General features: G+C 51.7%; 1 protein-coding gene across 4 annotated transcripts in view; it reads left to right on the forward strand.

The window, feature by feature from the left end:
* The window catches only part of LOC138121350 (kazrin), an 85,406-nt gene extending 66,774 nt beyond the window's left edge, over window positions 1-18,632 (forward strand). For 3 of the 4 annotated variants that reach the window (XM_069034788.1, XM_069034791.1, XM_069034790.1), the window contains 7 exons: window positions 7,214-7,405; window positions 15,818-15,954; window positions 16,360-16,530; window positions 16,817-17,006; window positions 17,165-17,295; window positions 17,561-17,611; window positions 18,233-18,632. In XM_069034788.1, coding sequence (XP_068890889.1) covers window positions 7,214-7,405; window positions 15,818-15,954; window positions 16,360-16,530; window positions 16,817-17,006; window positions 17,165-17,295; window positions 17,561-17,611; window positions 18,233-18,400 — 1,040 coding nt within the window. In that variant the 3' untranslated portion in view covers window positions 18,401-18,632. Of the gene's footprint in view, window positions 1-1,067; window positions 1,273-7,213; window positions 7,406-15,817; window positions 15,955-16,359; window positions 16,531-16,816; window positions 17,007-17,164; window positions 17,296-17,560; window positions 17,612-18,232 lie in introns of those variants that run through there. The other variant, XM_069034789.1, reaches the window with a different exon arrangement.
* Window positions 18,633-18,996: the final 364 nt, after the last annotated feature.

Below are 18,996 nucleotides of genomic sequence, written 5' to 3' on the forward strand. Positions count from 1 at the left end.
TGGTGGCAGCATGCTGGGGCTGCCTCCAGAGCATCCCCAAGCCAGCAGCTGGCCAGCAGCTGGCAGTGCTCATCTAGTGAGGCTAACAGTGAAGAGACAGGCAAAAATTAATAAACCCAAAGGGCTTCTACCCAGTTCTTCATCGCTTTGGTGGGGTGAAACAATTTATAAAGCAGGTCTGCTGTGAGGGCCGTGGAAACGGGCAGCCTAGGCAGCAGAGTGTGGGCACATAACAGTGCACTTGGACTGTAGGGAACAAAAATATTCATATTAGGAAAAATTTCTTCGCTGAAAGAGTGGTTAAGCATTGGAACAGGCTCCACAGGGGAAGTGGTGGAGTCGCCATCTCTGGAAGTGTTCAAAAAACAAGCAGATGTGACACTTTGCCATGTGGTTTAGTGGACATGGTGCTATTTGGTTAAAGGTTGACCTTGATCTTGGAAGTCTTTTCCAACTTTAATGATTCTATGGAAAAGCTACACGAGTGTGCTGGGTTTCAGAGAGTCTGGTTGTTCTGGTGTATTTTTATGTGGCTTTTATCATAGAAAGGCAGGTGGTCTCTGCGGGTTTTGCTGTGTCCCTACCCACCGCACCCCATGTAAAATAAGTAACAACTGCATTGCGAGAAAAAATACTGCAGGTGTTTGCCTTGCGAGGACGAGCTGGCCCGAACCGTGCGCTGGCACCGGGGCTGCCTCGCCACCCTCCTGCCTCAGTTTCCCCCCCGTGCTGCCGGCGCTGGCCGAGGATCGCGAACAGCGGTCGCGATGGAGCCGCCGGGACATGGCTGTGGCCGCCGCCCGCTCGGTGGGTGGCAGCGGCGGGAGCGATGGATGATTCCAGCCGGGAATCATTTCCGCCGCCGGCCGGCCGCGGGTTCCTGCGCGACCCCGGGGCTCCGGGAGAGTTGTGGGGCCCCCGTCCCGCGCACCTCGGGCTGTGCGGGGCAGAGCCACTCCTCCGAGCCGTGACATCAAGCGACCGGCAAGAGGTCAAATTCCCGGCGCAGGTAGCGCTGGCCGCACTTCCGCGCAGTGCCGGGCGGTACCGGGGAGGAGCCGCCCGCCCGGGGACCCCCCGCGCCCCCGGCCACCCCGGGCCCGCCGTGCCCCGCCATGAAGTCGGAGCAGGAGGAGAGCACGGCGGGGACGCGCCGCTGCCAGCAGGGCTCCGCTCCGCGCCCGGCCCATTGTCCGGCTGCCCGGGCACGGCGGGGGGCGGCCTCGGACGATGCTCCGGGCAGGGCGCAGTGCCCCCGCTTAGCCCACGCAGGTAAGGGGGTCTCCGCAGGGTCCCCGGGAGGGGTCGCAGCCCGGCGTGCACGGCTTCCCCTCGCTCGCTTTGTGCTTAGAGCTCGCTTCCTCCTTGGAGAAACAAAACAACGCCGGAGCGCGCCGGGGCCGCGGGGAGGGTGGCGGTGGTGGCCGTGCTGTCCCCACGCCCAGGGCCAGCGAGGGGCAGGGGCTAGGGGCTTCGTGCCCCCGCGGCGCTGGGGGGGCCAGGGCGGGCGGCTCCCGGTGCCCCGTAGTCCATCTTGTCTCCTGGAGAAGTTGGAGCGAGCCGGGAGCTGGGGAGGGCTCGGAGCCGGCTCCGGGGGCTGCCGCGGGGGTCGCAGCTCACTAGCCAGTGGCTCTTAAGCCGTGTGTGCTTCTGGCAGCCTCCACAACCGCCAGCCTGGCCCCGAAGCCCTGTGCCCCCCAAGCCCCTCTGCCCACCCTCCCGCCAGCGTGCACAGGGGTTTAGATCAGGTTTTATATACTTATATCCCATGTGAGACACCCACCAGAGTGTGGCCAGGGCAGACCAGAGAGTGAGCAACTGCATGATGGAAATAATCCTTATTTTTTAGGGTGGGGAATGCCAGGACATGGGGGTAACTTGGCAAGCAGGTGGTCTCTGCACATCCTGCCCCAGCTGCGTGATGGGGCACAGTTGGCACGTGTGTCTGGGGGTCCTGTCCCAGAGCTGTGACCATGTGGGCACACCGAGGCCAAGCTGGTGTCTAACTCAGGAAATGCTCAGAAGTGGTGTTTGCAAGGATTTGCTGCCACTGGATGAAAGCTTTACCCTGAAATTCTTACAGATTGTCTGTACCTATGTCCAGGTGTGACAGCTCGCTTGCAGTATTGTGGCAGCAACACAGGGTGGAAATAAAAACTTATTTTAAAGTAAAAGATGAATGTGCAAAGCCAAAATTCATTTTATTAATCCAAGAGGCTCTGCTGAGCACCCCGCTGCCCACCCAGGAGGGAGCACTGGTGGCCAGCAGCTCCTCTGAGGTCATGGAGTGCCCCAGTGCTGCAGGAGACTCCGTACTGAGGGATGCGCCTGGGATGCGCAGCAGGACTGGGCTGAAGTGGTGGTTTACAAATGTCAGGCCCCTGTTCTTATCCCCTTGAGGAGGTGATGCTGTGGGGTGGCGAGGGGGCTCATTTTGAGCCACTATGAGCCCATTGTGCTGTCCAGGTGTCGAAGGGAGAGGTGTCAGCTTTGCCCCAGCAAGTCCTGGGCAGTGGCAGTAGCTGGGTCTTTTTACAAATGGTTTGAGTTGGAGGGACCTCAAAGCCCATCTCCTTCCACCCCCTGCCACGGGCAGGGACACCTTCCACTGTCCCAGGTTGCTCCAAGTGCTGTCCAACCTGGCATCGAACACTTCCAGGAATGGGGCAGCCACAGCTACGTTGGGCAACCTCTGCCAGGGCCTCATCACACCCACAGGGAAGAATTTCTTCCTGATATCTCATCTACCCTGCCCTCTGTCAGTGGGAAGCCATTCCCCCTTGTCCTGTCAATGCAACAACCAAGACCCTTGTCAGAAGTCCCTCTCCAGCTTGCTGCACATTTGCAAGGGGCAAGTCCCAAGCTGGGAAGCTACTTAAAAACCAGAGGTGATGAGATGCTCTTTAAAATACAAACTCAGCTCATCCCTAGGTCTTGAATCCTTATTTTTTTCTAATAATGTTCTTTATGACCCTTGCCTTTCCCATCCTAGGACAGAGGTGTGTGTACATGTATATTTATCCTGCTGATGTTCTGCATAAAAACAAACCCTTGACTTGTGCCCAGCAAAGCAAAAGCCATCTCACCATCAAACTCATGAAAGTGGCACAAAGTGCAGCTTTCACCTGAGATACTGATGCACCCACACGAGCCTCGTCATTTGTTCTGCATCCATTTTTAATAGGTCCCCTCCAAAGGCAGAAACGTGTGTGCAGCAATCGTGTCAGCTGAGTTACATGGAAAAAAAAGGCTTTTAAATGGATGTCTTTAAAGTGATGCCTGTTCCAAGGCCAGTAAAAGGCTTTGCTGCTGCATGGAGGGTTGGTCTGCTGCCCAGAGGAGTCCAAGATGGGATTTGCAGGAGCAGGAGTGGAAACTTCATCCCCAAATGCTGTCTGGAGATGTTCACCACAATTAAAAAGAAACCCAGAAAAATCTCATTTGCGTTGTCTGTTAACACCAATCAGTGGTTGAAGCATAAAGGATGCAGAATTCAGCAGTGTCATGGAAGTTTAATGTGATCAGCTAAAATATAATTAACAGCCAGTTATTTCAGTGGGAACGGTAGTTTTCATCAATTAGTCTGGGAAGTGTTTAAATTGCATTAATTTCATCACTGCCCACTTGCAGCAGATTTGGAAGGGGTTGGAATGAGTGATGGGGCTTGTCCATGCAATGCAGTACCTCCTTCTCCTCTGGGTAGTCAGGAATTACAGAAGGCACCCAATCCCCCCTCCAAAAAAGGTTAAAAAGAGGAGGAAAAATTTTAAAGGGACAAAAATAGTGGGGGAAACAATGCTTTTTGCACTGAGGTTGTTGCATTTAGGAGGCAGTTCCTAATGGCATATTTAACTTCGCACCCTGACATAGTGACACTTGCAAGGGTGAACTGCAAAAAAAAGGCCTTTAAAAATATTCTATTCTCCTGATTGGTTTTGCATCATGTTGGGGGGTGTGTGGGGTCCCTTGTGAGGGGCTCTGAGCCCTGGTCCCTGCTCGAGAGGGCTGATGCTCACTTCAAACTCCTTTGCAGCTTCAAATAGAGGCACAGCTCCACCCAGCTCATAGCAATCACATGGAAACCCTCCCTCAGCCATCTGTACGTGGAAGAAATAGAGGCTGAAATGAGGTTCCTGAATAATTGACCCCATTTTCCCAGCTATTGGAACTTTTCTGTAACGATCAGTAAGAGCTGCCTGCAAACGGCTCGTTTCGGGTCGTTTATTTAGGTACTTAAACTTGGCAGAGCAACGGGGGGTTTTCTCCCCCCTGTTTTAAAATGAAGCTTAAATATCCCTCTCAAGCTGAGTCTCTTAATGCAAATTATGCAAATAACATGGGATTTCTCCATAGGACCCTCATGAGCAGGAGGTGCTGGAAAGGTAGGATGGAAGCTTGGAGGAGAGTGATGGAGAGCAGATGCTCTGTGCTGGGGGAGAGGTGCTTTGGGGGGGAAAATTGGTGTGATTTTGGTGGGCAAAATATCAGAGGAAGCATTGGAGTGATGGAAGTCCTGTACACAAGTGAGTGTCATTATAGGTGTGTGCCCAGAGAATTTGTGGCTGCCCCATCCCTGGAAGTGTCCAAGGCCAGGTTGGACGGGGCTTGGAGCAACCTGGGATAGTGGGAGGTGTCCCTGCCTGTCGCAGGGGGTGGAACAGGATGGGCTTTAAGCTCCCTTCCAACACAAACCAGTTTGTGATTCCATGACATTGGCAGGAGCCCTGAGAGTGAGTTGGAAAGAAGGATTTTCCTATCAAACCTTGGCTGCATGGATTGTGCTTTCCAATTTTATATAGCTATATATCTGTATATTCAAACCGGATTTGGCTTTGCCATATATATAATAATATATATGTAGCAAATATAACTATATATTGCAAAGCATAATCCTTTTTACTACAGATATATATATATGTCTATCTCTAATTATGTGTCTAAAGAAGCAAGAATTTTGGATATATGGCTGATCAATAATTGAGGTTTTCCATAGGCTTTGGCTTGCAGCCAGCAATGTGGGGAGCATGGTGCTGAATGCTTCTCTTCAGATTACATCTGTAGCTTCTCATAGATTTTGGATTTTAATCCTTCAGCAGTTTCTGCCTGGATCAGGAGCCGAGTACTAAGTGGGGATGAAATTCCCTTGTTGCCTGTTTTGGAGGAGAGATGCTTTTGAGTTTTTTCAGTGTTTCTAACCGTGACCAGAGGGGATGGGTGTATTTTTGGAGAGCTGCACTGGACAGTGCATTACAGCACCTTGGGCCATGCCCAAGGATCCCTCTGGAATTCCTTGCTGCAGAATTCCCCCCTGGCTGCCTGTCCTTGATTTTGTTTGCCCTCTCCCTTCCTCAGATCACTTCCTGCTGCATGGGGATTTTCTTGGTTCCCACCAAAATGCTGCAATTTGCGGGAATCCATCAGGATCAGTCACCACTGTGCAAGCTGCCCTGCCTCCAGCCTCATCTGCTGGTTAATTTTTTTCCCAGGAATAGCTCTTGGCAAAGTGGCATGTAAGGAAAGGTGAAAATGAGTTATCAGTGGGGAAAAAAAAATGAGCAATTTGTTGCAGTTGGGGGTATTTTGTGGGGCTACAGGGGGCTTTCTGTGGCTGGGGAAGGCACTGGGTGGGTTTTGCACACTAAATATTCCACTATGTGTGAGTCTCTCACATCCTCTCAGAGTCCCCAGAGGCTGGAGGGGACATGCTACATTTCTCCCATCCCTGGGGAAGATCCTGTTGGCCTTGGCCGCCTCCAGTTCTTGCTTTTTGCACGGATTTCAAGAAAGCACTTTAGGCTGCACCAAACCCCCCAGCCCAGAGCTCAACTGTTCCTCATTAGTGACTTTATTGCTAAATAATTTACAGAATGGGGCCTTGCCAGTTTTCATTCGGGAAGCATTTCAAGTATGTGGAGCAGATTTTATGCCTTCCTGGCGCAGCTGCCGGGGGGAGCCGCCTCTCCCTGTCCTGCCGCCGGCGTCACCTCCCGGCCTCGCTCCGCGAGCGGTGCCGGAAAGGAAACGGCCCATGCACGTGCAGAGCGACCTGAGGAGGAATAAGGGGGAAAATCCCAATGTTCCATGTCCAGCGGGTGTCCCCCAGGCTGGCTGCTACACGGGGGCACCAGGGAAAGGACACAACCGTGGTGGTTTGGAGAGGAGGTGTTTGGGTTTAATTTCTGTTTCATTTTTCTGGTAACTGTGATGTATGTGCTGAGGGGGTCATTTTTTCTCCCCATGTCCATGATGCCAACCCAAGAGGATGTGGATGTCGCATCCCTGGAAGTGTTCAAGTCCGGGTTGAACTTAGAGCAATCTGGGCTAGTGGAAGGTGTCCCTGCCCATTTGCAGGAGGTGGGACTGGATGGTCTTTAAGGTCCCTTCCAATCCAAATCATTCCATGATTCTCTGAAATCAATAAACCAGTTTGGGATGAGAAAGGGCTTTTCTCCACCTGTTTTTAAAGGGGAGGGAAAGCAAACCCAGACTCGGATGGAGGATTACAGAGGTGCATGCACAGCCCTAAAGTGTTTTCCAGGATAAGGGTCATGGGTGCAATTTGGAAATAGCAGAAAAGCACTTTATTACACTAAACAGTGGGTGCAGCTGTAGGAAATGAGGTGCTGGAGCTCTCCAGTGCCTGCTGTGGAGGGGATCCCGGCTGGGTTCTGCCAGGATGCTCCTGCAGTGCAGCTGCTTGGAGGAATGAGCAATCACTGGGTGTAAATCTGCAAAATTCAGCATTTGTGGCTGCAGATGGAAGCATCATCTTCCCTTTTCCAGTCTCACAGTGGTTTTGTTGAGTATGCCCTAAGCACGTGGGTGGCTGGAAGCAGAGCTGAGATGTGTGGGAGCTCAGGAGACTCTGTTGGACTCCAGCCCTGTCAGTGAGTGGTTTGGATAGGAAAATCCTTCTTGGTTTCTTCTTACTATTATTATTATTACATATTAACATTGATTTTTATTTTTTAAACTCAAATGCCATCACCCAGTGGCGGCTCCCCCTCTCTGTCCTAGTGCCTTCCCATCACATCCCTCCTCCTCTTTCTCTGGTCCCAGAGTGGTGCAGGTTCTGGGCTGTGCAGAGCAGTTTTGCCAGCAGGGAGGGGCCACCCCAGCAGCATTTCCCCGGGGTTTGAGTTTCCAGCGGGGGCGCGGGGCTGTGCCGGGAGCCGTCACTCACTTCCTCGCATTGTGTCTCCTCTTCCTCCAGCGCTGCTGCGGGAGGAGGTGGCCCAGCTGCAGGAGGAGGTCCACCTGCTCCGGCAAATGAAGGAAATGCTGACGAAGGACCTGGAGGAGACGCATGGCAGCAAGTCCCCGGAGGTGCTCTCAGCCACCGAGCTGAAGGTGCAGCTGGCGCAGAAGGAGCAGGAGCTGGCTCGTGCCAAGGAGGCTCTGCAGGGTAAGGGCTGCACCTCTCCCCGGCACCCTAAACTTTTAAAAAGTTGATTAATGAGGAAAAGAAAAGCCATCCTTTTCACTTGGACTCGGCAGAGTGCATTCACCAGGCGCTCATAACGGGGGTTTGGTGTTCCTGGGACCCCCCTGCTCTCCTGCCCCAGCAAGGGGTGGTGTGGAGCTGGGAGGGACTGGGGTGCAGCAATGGGCTGGGAAACAAGATGTGAGGGCTGATTGCAAAGGAATTCCTCCACAGCTGTAGAGTAGAGCCAAGGCAGCAGCTGAAATGCAGCTGGAGGTGGGGGTGGGTTGGATTTGAGCCCCTCAGACTTGTAGGAGGGAAGCAGTGAGTTTCCTGGTGACTGCAACTTTCTGTATCCCATGGGGAGTTACCTTCAGGTGACGTTCAGGGTCTCCTCCTTCCTTCATGCCTGCATTTGGGGGTTTTTGTGGCAGTCGGGGCCGTGCTCTCCCTCCCTCACCAGCACAGTAAGCCCCAAGACTGGGGTGTGTAGGGTAAAATACAACATTGCAGCTTTTCCACTCTAGAACCAAGCTGACAATAAATCCAGGCAGGATGGTTTGTTAGCTGGAGCCGGGGGATGATCCTGAGCAGGGAAGGCTCTCACGTGTCAAACCCTGGCAGCGCCGTGGCTCTAAATATCATCTCAAATCCCCAACATACCGAGTATAACTTGCACTTGTCAGCTCGTGTTTGCGGATTATGAGGAGAAGCTGTCAAAAGTTTTCAGGCTCAGAGGCTGAGCGGCACGTGGGGAGCTGTGGGGCCTCTGCATCTCCCCCTGCCTGGGATGCCGAGATGCTCGGAGGAGCAGGGAGTTGGACTGAGTCAGTATTTGGGGAAGGGATTTCAGAAAATTTTATGTTAGCACTCTCTGATGTACAAAAACATCCCTATATATCAGCAACAGTCAAAATACCTCCAAAATCCTGCCTCCCCCCAAGCCACCGGTGCAGCCTCTGGCAGCAGAAAATGCTCTGGGTTTATAGAACTGTAATTGGAGAAGAAAAATCTTAATTAGAGAATATTTGCTCTGTGTGGATGGGGCGGGGGGAGAAGTGCTGATAAATGCAAAATGCAGAAAAGCAGAACTATTATAATACTAGTTACAAAAAAAAAGAGTAAGAAGTCATCTAAGAAGCTGTATCTAAGTGCTTCTGTGGGGAATAGTCCAGAGAAAAAGTGAGTTTGGCTTGAAAATTGTGAGTATTTAAGGAATATAATGTTGGGGTTTTCTTGGGCTTTTATTTGCCACTGTTTGAGCCTCTGAGCTTGGTTTTCCAGGACTTCTCTGCAGGTGTGGTGGCTAGGAAGAGAGAATCTCAGTTGGCATTTGGATGGGCACAAAGCAAGAAGCTTTTTTCGATTGATGCTACTTCCCCATCCTGCAATATTGAGAAGCTTTTGTGGTTTTTGGGAAAGTTGTCCGGGCTGGATCTGGGCTGGAGGCTCTGGGCAGCAGAGCAGGCTTGGCAACAGTGACTGAGACAGATAACTTGAAAACAGGATCAGCAGCTGGAGGGGAAAAAAATCCTTTCTCCTTTCCATGAAAAATTGTCCATAGAGAAATGTAGCCAAAAATGGAGGAAAAACGGCGCCTGGTGCCTGGTTCTGCCAGGGGAGACAGATCTGCTGACAGACACACTGGGGAAATCATGGCTCTGTGGTAAGGAGCTGCAGGATAAGGCCGTGCCAGAAGCACAGGGAAACTTGGCCACGCTGTCGTGGAGTTTAGGGATCTGTGTCAGTTGTGTCCTGCAGCCAGAGAGCATCTCCCAAGAGCAGCTCCCTCCTCACAGCCTGCATCCCTGCATCCCCAGCCCCACGTCCTCACCAAAGGATGCCCCACATCCAGCAGCATTGGCCTCAACATTCCTGCTCCTGCAGCATCCCTGCACCTGCAGCATCCCTGCGCCTGCAGCATCCCTGTGCCTGCAGCATCCCTGTGCCTGCAGCATCCCTGCTCCTGCAGCATCCCTGCGCCTGCAGCATCCCTGTGCCTGCAGCAACCCTGTGCCTGCAGCAACCCTGCGCCTGCAGCATCCCTGCTCCTGCAGCATCCCTGCTCCTGCAGCATCCCTGCGCCTGCAGCATCCCTGTGCCTGCAGCATCCCTGTGCCTGCAGCAACCCTGTGCCTGCAGCAACCCTGCGCCTGCAGCATCCCTGCTCCTGCAGCATCCCTGCACCTGCAGCATCCCTGCTCCTGCAGCATCCCTGTGCCTGCAGCATCCCTGTGCCTGCAGCAACCCTGTGCCTGCAGCATCCCTGCTCCTGCAGCAGCCCTGTGCCTGCAGCAGCCCTGTGCCTGCAGCAGCCCTGTGCCTGCAGCAACCCTGTGCCTGCAGCAGCCCTGCGCCTGCAGCAGCCCACGATCCATGGTGGGTCCTGTGGAATGTCATTAGCAGATAAATTATATGGAAATCTGTCATCGTTGCTGGCTCTGAGCCTGGAAGTGCAGCGCAGCTGGTTCAGATGGATCTTGGCTCGCCGGGCCATGCTGCAGAGGGAAGCAGAGAGGGTTTGCTGGTCAGGTTTGCTTTTGGGGGCTCCAACAGTTTTTAAGAGCCTTTATTGTGCACAGCCACACAGGGTTTGGTTTGTGATGGTCTGGGTGGAGGGTGGGTTCATTGTCCTCCTTTGGAGGTGCATTTCCAGCCCTTCCCAACAGCATTTGGCACAGGGATAAAGCTGATAAGCCTGTGCTGCATCTTCCCTGTGCTGCACTAACAAGTCCTTGCTGTGGAGGGAAGGAGCAGGGGTCTGGCCCAGCACAGGATTCTCTGCAAGAGCAACTCAACCAGTTTCTTCATTTCTGTCAGCATGTGCTTTGTTCATCTTTATTCCACTTTTTCCTGGGCTAATTCCATCTCTTGCACTTTTTTTAATCCATTAACATCCAATTAAAATCCCATAGTGCTACACCCTATCACACTCTCCACTTCTGCCACAGCTGGGACTCTGAATTATGCCTCCAGCATCAGTGCAGTTATTATTTCCCCTGTCCTGGCTGGAAAGGTATGGATGTGGTCTGGATTTCTGGGGTGGAAATCCCTGGTGGGAGAAGTTGCAGACAGCTTTATTACTGCTGGTCCTGCTGTGGGCAGGGACTGTGCCCAAGTGCCTGGGGAACTCAAGGAGCCTCTTGGCTGGGTGACATCCATGAGCATGTGGGCTAATGGCAGAAACCCCGTTTCTGGGCAGGTTTATCCAATCTGCTGGAGCTCGCCTGCGGGATTGTCACGCGGAGAGCAAACCTGGTTTCTGTTTCCTCTTTGAGTGCCAGGGTGGAAACCTCAGGCTGGCTTTCACTGCTGCTTAGAAAGGCATGAACCAACTTCATGTCTGCTGCACAAATGGGTTGTAGCATGGTTTTCTTCCTCCCTCACCTTCAGCTCAAACCTGTGGCTCCCCGGGAATAGTATTAAGACTGGGGAAAGCCTCCTACAGAGATCCACAGCACCCTCAACTTGCTGCAAGGAGGGGGTGGGTAGCAACAAGTGTCCCGGTGGATGGGACGTCCCAGAAGATGGGGGTTGCATCAGATGGATGTCCCAGAAGAATGTGTGATCTGGCAGATGTGTGTCCCAGGAGACGAGTGTCCCACTGGAAGTATCTCCTGATTGATGGATGTCCCAGTCGTGGACCTAGCCAAGGAAGCTGTCTCCACCATAAGGACATGGACCTCTACAGATAACCTGTTGTTCTCCTTTGAAGATCCATGTTAAATTTTCAGAAGTCATTGATCACCTTGTTGACTGCTGGGTCAGGTTTGGAAAGCCCTTGGCTGTCACCAGGCAAATTCCCCCAAGGAGAATTGCCTCACCTTTTTCCTGAAATTTGACATTGGGCTCTAATTTCCTGCCTGCTCTGTACCTCCACACACCCAGGAGCAAGTGCTGGCTCTGCCTGGCACCACAGAACACTGATGTTTTCAACATTAAGATCTTCCTGATGGTGACAGCTGCACCCAAGGACCGCACATGCCTCTTTAATTGCAAAGCAAGGAGCAGCACTGTGATCCCGATTTTGTGGGTTAGTCATGGTGACAATATTGAATTTCATGGTTGGGAGGAAGAAACAGGAGAAATTAAGTAAATGTTAATGGGACAGGATGGGTTTGCACATTCCTGTTGTGCAGGGCATCGCTGGGGTTCCAGCGGTGCTCCCCGAGGATGCTCTTCCCTGCATTAGAAAATAAGTGTGTGATTCAGTAAGTGATAAAGTCAGCTCTGATTCTGTTCCTGGCATGAAAATTCACCTTGTGTGGGGTGAGAGAAGGACTTGGAAGTGAATGAGAGTCACAGGAAGCTGCTCTTTGGAGTTCAGGGGTGTGCTGCTTCTTCTGCCAGTGCCCTGGTGTGTGTCTGGGCTCTGCTGCCTCATCCCAGGAATGTGAAACTGGGCAGAGATGCTGCTTCTATGGTTCAAACAGTGGATTTTCATCTAATATCACATTATCAAGGTAGTCAAACTAGTTATTACTCATACATCCTCCAAGGGAACCTCAGCTGAATGATGTGGCCTCTACCTCATAGGGCCAGGGGTTGGACATCAATGATCCTTTTGGGTCCCTTCCACGTCATGATGTTCTATAATTGATATCCCCTTAATTTGATATTATCCATTTCAAAGGGGGAAGGCAGTATTTATCTCCCAGGGAGATGCCTGGGTTTAGGATACAGGAGCTAATTTCCAGCTGGAAGCTGTTGGATGGTGAGATCAGACTGGGGCCCATGGGGTGGTGACACTTCAGTGGTGGCATCACTGCGTGGTTCCAGCCCTGCTGCTGTCCCAGACAAGGCTGTGCCTCTCTGGTGGAGCAACTGGATTTTGGCTTCTCACATAGAGCTGGGAATAAAAGGCGCTGAGGGGTTGGGTGGATTTTTAATTGTTTTGGCTGCAGGAGGAGCCCAGCGTGGAGCTGGTCCCATTACATCTCTGTGTCCATCATTCTTCTCCCCAAGGACCGAGGGACGGATCGAGTGGCAGGAGGTGGAAGCTCAAGTAACAGGAGCACAGGGTGACCTGGTGCAGGTGGGGGTGGTGGTGAGAGCTGGGGGGTTCACCCAGCTCATCCCAACCCGTCTCCCCCATCCCTTGCTGCCGAGGCCAGTGCCAAGCTGCCAAGTCCAAGGGCGGCTGCTGGGTCCCCCCCCTCCTTCTGCCATGTGCTTTGGGGACGAGGGGAAAATTAATAATGCAAGTAGGAGAAGTACTTTCCACTGGGTTTAGGATTTCTCTCTTCTTTTCTTGGGTTTATGAAGAGGTCAGAGGTTTGGCCAGAGCTCACCGTGCCAGTGGGCTGGGGGAGTTTATTTGGATACTTGTGGGGGTTTGGGATACAGAAACCTGGCCCTGGATCATCAGATTAAAGGAAAAAGGCATTTCACCTCCTCAGAAGGCCCTGATAGACAGGGAAAATCTGTTTTATTCCTCCTTGGCTGGCCATGGATTGCAAAGGCTCATTTTCCCTGACCGAGTAATTAGCTGGGCTTGTTTGCTAAGGACGAATTAAGCTGCTGCAGTAAGCAGGGCTCAGTCCAGGAGCTGCTGGCAGCCCTCACAGCTCACTTCTGCCTCACTTTTTATTTTTCTCCTGCCTTTTTCAATTAATTTCCAATTAATTTGGTTTGGAATGAAGTTCTCAAATGACTGATAAATCTTCTTTAAGCTTAGGAGCTAATCGGTCTTGGAGGAAGTAGAGTAATAGAGGGGAGGAAAAAAAGTGTGTCAGTTTCAGCAAATCTTTCAAATATGAAATGAAACAAATGGTAAATTGTCCTGTTGGGTTAATAGGAAAAAATCTGCTCTTTCAATACCCAAACCTCATCATCTTCTTGTCATACTGATACACTGGCATAAATATTGGCAAATATTAGTATATCAATATATACTCAACCTTGGGAGATAGTTATCCTTCTTCTAACAGTACTTCAGAGCATTTTATTTTTTTTTTTGTTGGCAACCGATTAAGAGTTTTCTATAAATCTTTAAGGGCCATGAACGCTGCCACTAATTAAAGGAGTTTGTATGCTATAGGGGACTCATTATTTAATTAAATTCATTAGGAGTCTTTTGTCGCCTCCAGCATGAGAGATTGGCAAATGTGACTTAAACTTTTATAAGAGCCTCACAGTATCCTTGAGGAAATTAAATTTTACATATACAGATATATATGTGTCTGTGGGGTCTGGATCTCACCCCTGTATGGCTCAGTCAACTTACCATTAATTTTTCTTTTTTAGCAAGTTTTTAGTTCCTGTGAAAGAACTGGGCAGGGGAAGGTGGTGGTTAAGTACACACAGGCAGTGGGAAAGGGCTTTTTCAAAGACATGGACATGGTTGTGATTGTTTTTAGAGGGTTTCTGTGGTAATTTCCTAAGATGGGAAAAAAGTAAGGGAAGTCCCAGTGTCGGAAGGGGCTGAGTTGTCCCAGGAGGAGTCGTGTTCATTGAAGTGGGCGAGGAAGATTCCCAAGAGCGCCTTGTCACAGGACAATGTGAACTTTTGCAGCATTTCCTACCTCATTTTCTGATTTTCTGTGTTCTGATTTATTTCCAGTGCTTAATGGCCGAATAGTTGGTCCAAAGAGTTTCATCTCTTGCATAAAAACAGATAACAGATAAAAATCTCTATAGTCCCAAACAGCTCCCTCTTCTTCTACTATTTAGTCTGATTTTTTCCCCATCTTCTTCTCCTCTCACTGCAAACCCCTTCCTTTCCTTACAGCTCCACTCCAAGCACTTGCTTTGTTGTTTATCTTCCCAGCACACACTTAGAGTAAGAAACAGTAAAAAAAGTAGAGTAAAACCTGTGCCCAGAAGTTCACACCTGAGTAAACCAATTCTCGAGATTGTGGTTGTGATAAGCTGGGGTGGGATGTGGGAGCTGCACAGAGCTGGATGAGGGGAGGCTGCTCTGATTTTGGGGTCTATTCCAGCACGTCTGCAGGGCTGGGTGATCCCTGTTACCAGGTTATTCTGCCTGAGGGTGCCTGGGGGCTTCACTGCACATCAAATGATGATGGTCTCCCTGCTTACACGCAGGTGGAAATGCCTTTTGAGGGTTCCCAGCCAGAGGAGGCTGGGAGCAGAGCTCCCCTGTGCTGGGTGAAGGCAAAGGCTCAAAGCCAAGGGTGCCAAAGGTGCGTGAAGGAAATTAATTCCCCTTTTCAGAGTGCCACAGTCATGGTTTCCTTATATTTCTTACATTGTCTTTATCCCCCACGTGCTGAGAGGAGCCCAAAGGCACCCACCACCTTATGGTGCAGTTTAAACCCCCAGATGAAGTGACTCAGTACAGGGGGTAGAAAAAAGAGGGTGGGCTGAAACACCCGCTGGGATTTTTGTAATGTCATGGAAAAAGGTTGGATGTGTGCATGGAGACAGGTCCCAGTCGTGGTGCTGCATCATCTTCTGGCAGCTTTTGTAGTAGACACAGCCCCTGGTGGCCTTGGGGTTGTTTTTTTCTGGAGACTTTGGGGGTACTTAGGATTTTTTATAATACAAACAACAACTTGCAAGACTCAGTGATTCAATATGATGAGTGCAGGGAGAGTTGGAGGGGCACAGGGTGTTTCATAGCATCCCGCTCCCTCAGGAGCAGCACTTGCCCAGGGTGGAAAAGCAGGAATGTATAATGAAATATTTGGGATCTGATTATTAAACTGGGCATTATTTTGGTGGAATGGGACATATGTGGAGCAGGGAGCCACAGGGCACTTCTGCAGCACTGCCAAGGATCAGGTTCAGTATTGGGTAAAGCATTAATGTACAGAAATGACCGAAATTCCTTGTCCTATGTGAGGTTTCTGTGAGATTTCTCCCTGCATTGCCAGCCTTCCACAGCTGTCCCGGGCTCCGTGGTCAGCGAGCATCCCTCACTGTGCAATGAGGAGGGAAAACATGAAGGTTTTGGGTTCCTCTCAGGGCTGTTGAAACACCCATCACATCGCACAGTGCCTCTGCTCCATCCCCTCATCCCGACACAGCACCATGGGGCTGGAAGGGGACACTTGGGGAGCCGTGCCTGGGCCCATGGGAGCGCTGCCAGCATCTGCCTCGCTGCTGAAAATAAACCGGTTGTGGTTTATTTATCCTGGAGAGGGAGCAGCAGGTTTTCCTGTGCCAGGCCCCGAGGCTGAGGCAGCAGTTTTGCTCCCAAACCTTGTTTTCCAGGGTCTGAGCTGTGCCTTGAGGGATGGGCAGTGGTGAGGAGCCACAGAGGTGACGTGATGGGCATTTTGAGGGGTGCAGTGATGGGGATGAATTGGGCATCTTCTCCCAGCCCAGGCCCCGGGATCGTAATTTTGGTGCTTTTTCCTTGGAGAATAAAAGAGATGGAGTCAAGGGGCTGCCATGCCCCCCATGCTGGAGTCATCCTCTCTCCCACAGCCATGAAAGCCGACCGCAAGCGCTTGAAGGGGGAGAAGACAGACCTGGTGAGCCAGATGCAGCAGCTGTACGCCACGCTGGAGAGCCGAGAGGAGCAGCTCCGGGACTTCATCCGGAACTACGAACAGCACAGGAAAGTGAGTGCAGAGCCCAGCACCATGGTCTCGTGGCACAGAGGGCTGGCAGCAGGTTGAGTGTGAAACCTGGTTTGTAATCAGGGAAAATCCCACGAAAGCACCAGCTGGACTCTGCTGGAGTTGGGATGGACCACAGCAGGTTAAGGTTAAATAAATGCTGGGGGAAATAGAGCCAGACCTGGGGAATTTGATGTAATTTTAACCAGGTGCACAGTGAGCACTGCTTTGTGGACCGGCTGCGTTACAGATCTCCCCAAAAAGGGTTGACATTCCTGCCAGCACAGGGCTCTTGTGACACCTGAAGATACTGCTCGTGGTTGGGTGGTCCCCAAGGGGGTTGTGACAGAGGCATTTTTAGTAGCACGTGGATTTTCCCTTCCTGATGGCCACCCCCTGTCCCGTCAGGAGAGCGAGGACGCAGTGAAAGCCCTGGCGAAGGAGAAGGACCTCCTGGAGCGGGAGAAGTGGGAGCTGCGGCGGCAGGCCAAGGAGGCCACGGACCACGCCAGTGCCCTCCGCTCCCAGCTCGACCTGAAGGACAACCGCATGAAGGAGCTGGAGGCCGAGTTGGCCATGGTGAGCTGGATAATTAATATAGATCTGAGTGCTGCAGTGGTTGCACTACTGCAATACTGAGAGGAAAAAACTCCATCTCTCAGAAGGAGCTTGATATCTTTGGCACAGAGAGCATCACTCAGAAATAACTTGATATCCCTGGCACGGGGAGCGGCACAGTTTGGATCTTTGCTTGCCCAGGGGAGGGTGGGTTTGGTGTGCAGTGTGTTGCTGCTTGTTCTGCTGCTCCAGTAGATGTTCATATGGTTTTCCCGTTCCATCACCACCACCTCGCTGTCCTTCCCAGGCCAAGCAGTCCCTGGCTACGCTGACCAAGGACGTGCCCAAGCGCCATTCCTTGGCCATGCCGGGCGAGACGGTGCTGAACGGCAACCAGGAGTGGGTGATGCAGGCTGACCTCCCGCTGACCGCTGCCATCCGGCAGAGCCAGCAGACCCTCTACCACTCACACCCCCAGCACTCGGCGGACCGGCAAGGTGGGCACCCCATGGATCAGGACATGGGCAAGTTCTCAGGGCCAAACCCCTTCCGGGGAGGAAAGAAGTTGGTTAAAACCACTCCCCCCAAATATGTTTATGGAAGTGCATCAGAGGCTTTGCTGGTGTTGACTCCCTGTTTTCCCCCTGCCTTCCAGCGGTCAGAGTGAGCCCCTGTCATTCCCGGCAGCCGTCCATCATCTCCGACGCCTCTGCGGCCGAGGGCGACCGGTCGTCCACGCCGAGTGACATCAACTCACCCCGGCATCGAACGCACTCACTCTGCAACGTAAGACCCTGCCTGGTGGGGGCTTTGGTGCCCTGATTTGGGGAGATTGGCTCTGGGGATTCTGCAGGGCCTCCGCTTCCCAAAACAGCATTGGGTTTGCAGTGGGGGGCACATTGGGGCTTGGCTGACCTGGAAAGCTGCTGCCCTGGGGTTTGTCCCAGCCCCACTGCAGTTCAGCTGCACAAATGCTGCCTTTTGCCATGGGGGTGGATGGTCTCAGGCTGTGTCGGGGTTGATTCAATGGATCCGTCTCCTTGTGCCATAGGGGGACAGTCCCGGACCGGTACAGAAGAACTTGCACAATCCAATCGTACAGGTAGGGCACAAATCCTCTCAAATCCTGCTTGTGAGACCCCTTCCTGTGCTAGAAAGTACTCAAAGGTGGTGGGGGAGCCAGAGACACTGATTCGGGATGAATGGAAGTCATCCTGGATTGCAAATCTGGGATGTCGCATATTCCCATAATTTTCCCCGAAACCTGGCTAATGCCGTAGGCATTCACTGAGCTCAGGCCTATCACAGTGTTGGTTTTTGTAAGGCCCAGCCAAAGCAGGTTATTCTTCTGTATTTGGCCCTAAAAACTGGGATGTTTTTGCAATCTAGATAGATGCTCTGACCATTTGTTCTCGGAGCTGGAATCTCAATCCAGTTGAATTAAGAGGCCAAAATCCCAGAATGTGGAGAGGGGCCCAATTACACTGCAAATTCCACCACACAGGTTTCAGGAATATTATTGTATTTTTGTCCAGGATCTTAACATTACTTTGGACGTGGATGAAAAGATTTTGTGGCATCCAGATGCAAATATTTTTTGGGACCTGAACCTGAATATTTTTTGGGACTGGGACCACATGATCCATTATCCTTGGCGTGGGGGAAGGGGAAAAATAGTGAAGGAAAAGCTGGTTGCCCAAATTTGTGTCTTCTCCTCCCACAGTCTCTAGAAGACCTGGAAGACCAAAAACGGAAAAAGAAGAAAGAGAAGATGGGCTTTGGCTCCATCTCCAGGGTGTTTGCCCGGGGGAAGCAGCGCAAGTCCCTCGATCCCGGTCTCTTCGATGGGACGGCCCCCGACTACTACATCGAGGAGGATGCGGACTGGTGACGGCGCCGGAGCCTCTCCCGGCACCCCACATGTACATATCCCACATCCCACATCCCCCGTCCCGCCTGTGGACGTGTTACCTGTTGTCTTGGGAGCGATGCAGCTGTATCGTAACTACAGTTTTTTCCCTTTTTTCCATGTTTTTTTTGGTTTTTCTCCATCCTGGTAACTCCTTTGTTGTCGCTTCAGTTTGTCAGTTTGGGTTAGGGTTTTGTTCCTGTTTTCGGGGGGGGGGGGGGGTTCTGTTTTTTTTCTTGTTCTTTTGACAAAACTTGAAACTTGAAGGACTGCTGTGTCTCTGTAAATACCAGAAATATTGTGCACTTTGTGCTTGTGACGTCTCTTGTCCGAAACCCGCTGTTTTCCGGAGCCCAGCCCGCGGGATGTCCTCACCTGGGGACAAAGGACCTGCCCAGCTGAGGGATCTTAGAGAGAAAACACACAAAAACAACAAAAGAAAATCTCCTTCGCTGTGATGTCTTCCTGGCCGAGCCCCGCGGAGGCAACCCGGGCTGGTTGTTACGCCTGCCGGTCTGGAAATAAGTGTTTTAACGTTCCTTTTTAGTTGTTTTAATTTATTTGCACAAACCCAGAGG

This window comes from Aphelocoma coerulescens, chromosome 21 (genome assembly GCF_041296385.1).
Source record: "Aphelocoma coerulescens isolate FSJ_1873_10779 chromosome 21, UR_Acoe_1.0, whole genome shotgun sequence".
NCBI lineage: Eukaryota > Metazoa > Chordata > Aves > Passeriformes > Corvidae > Aphelocoma > Aphelocoma coerulescens.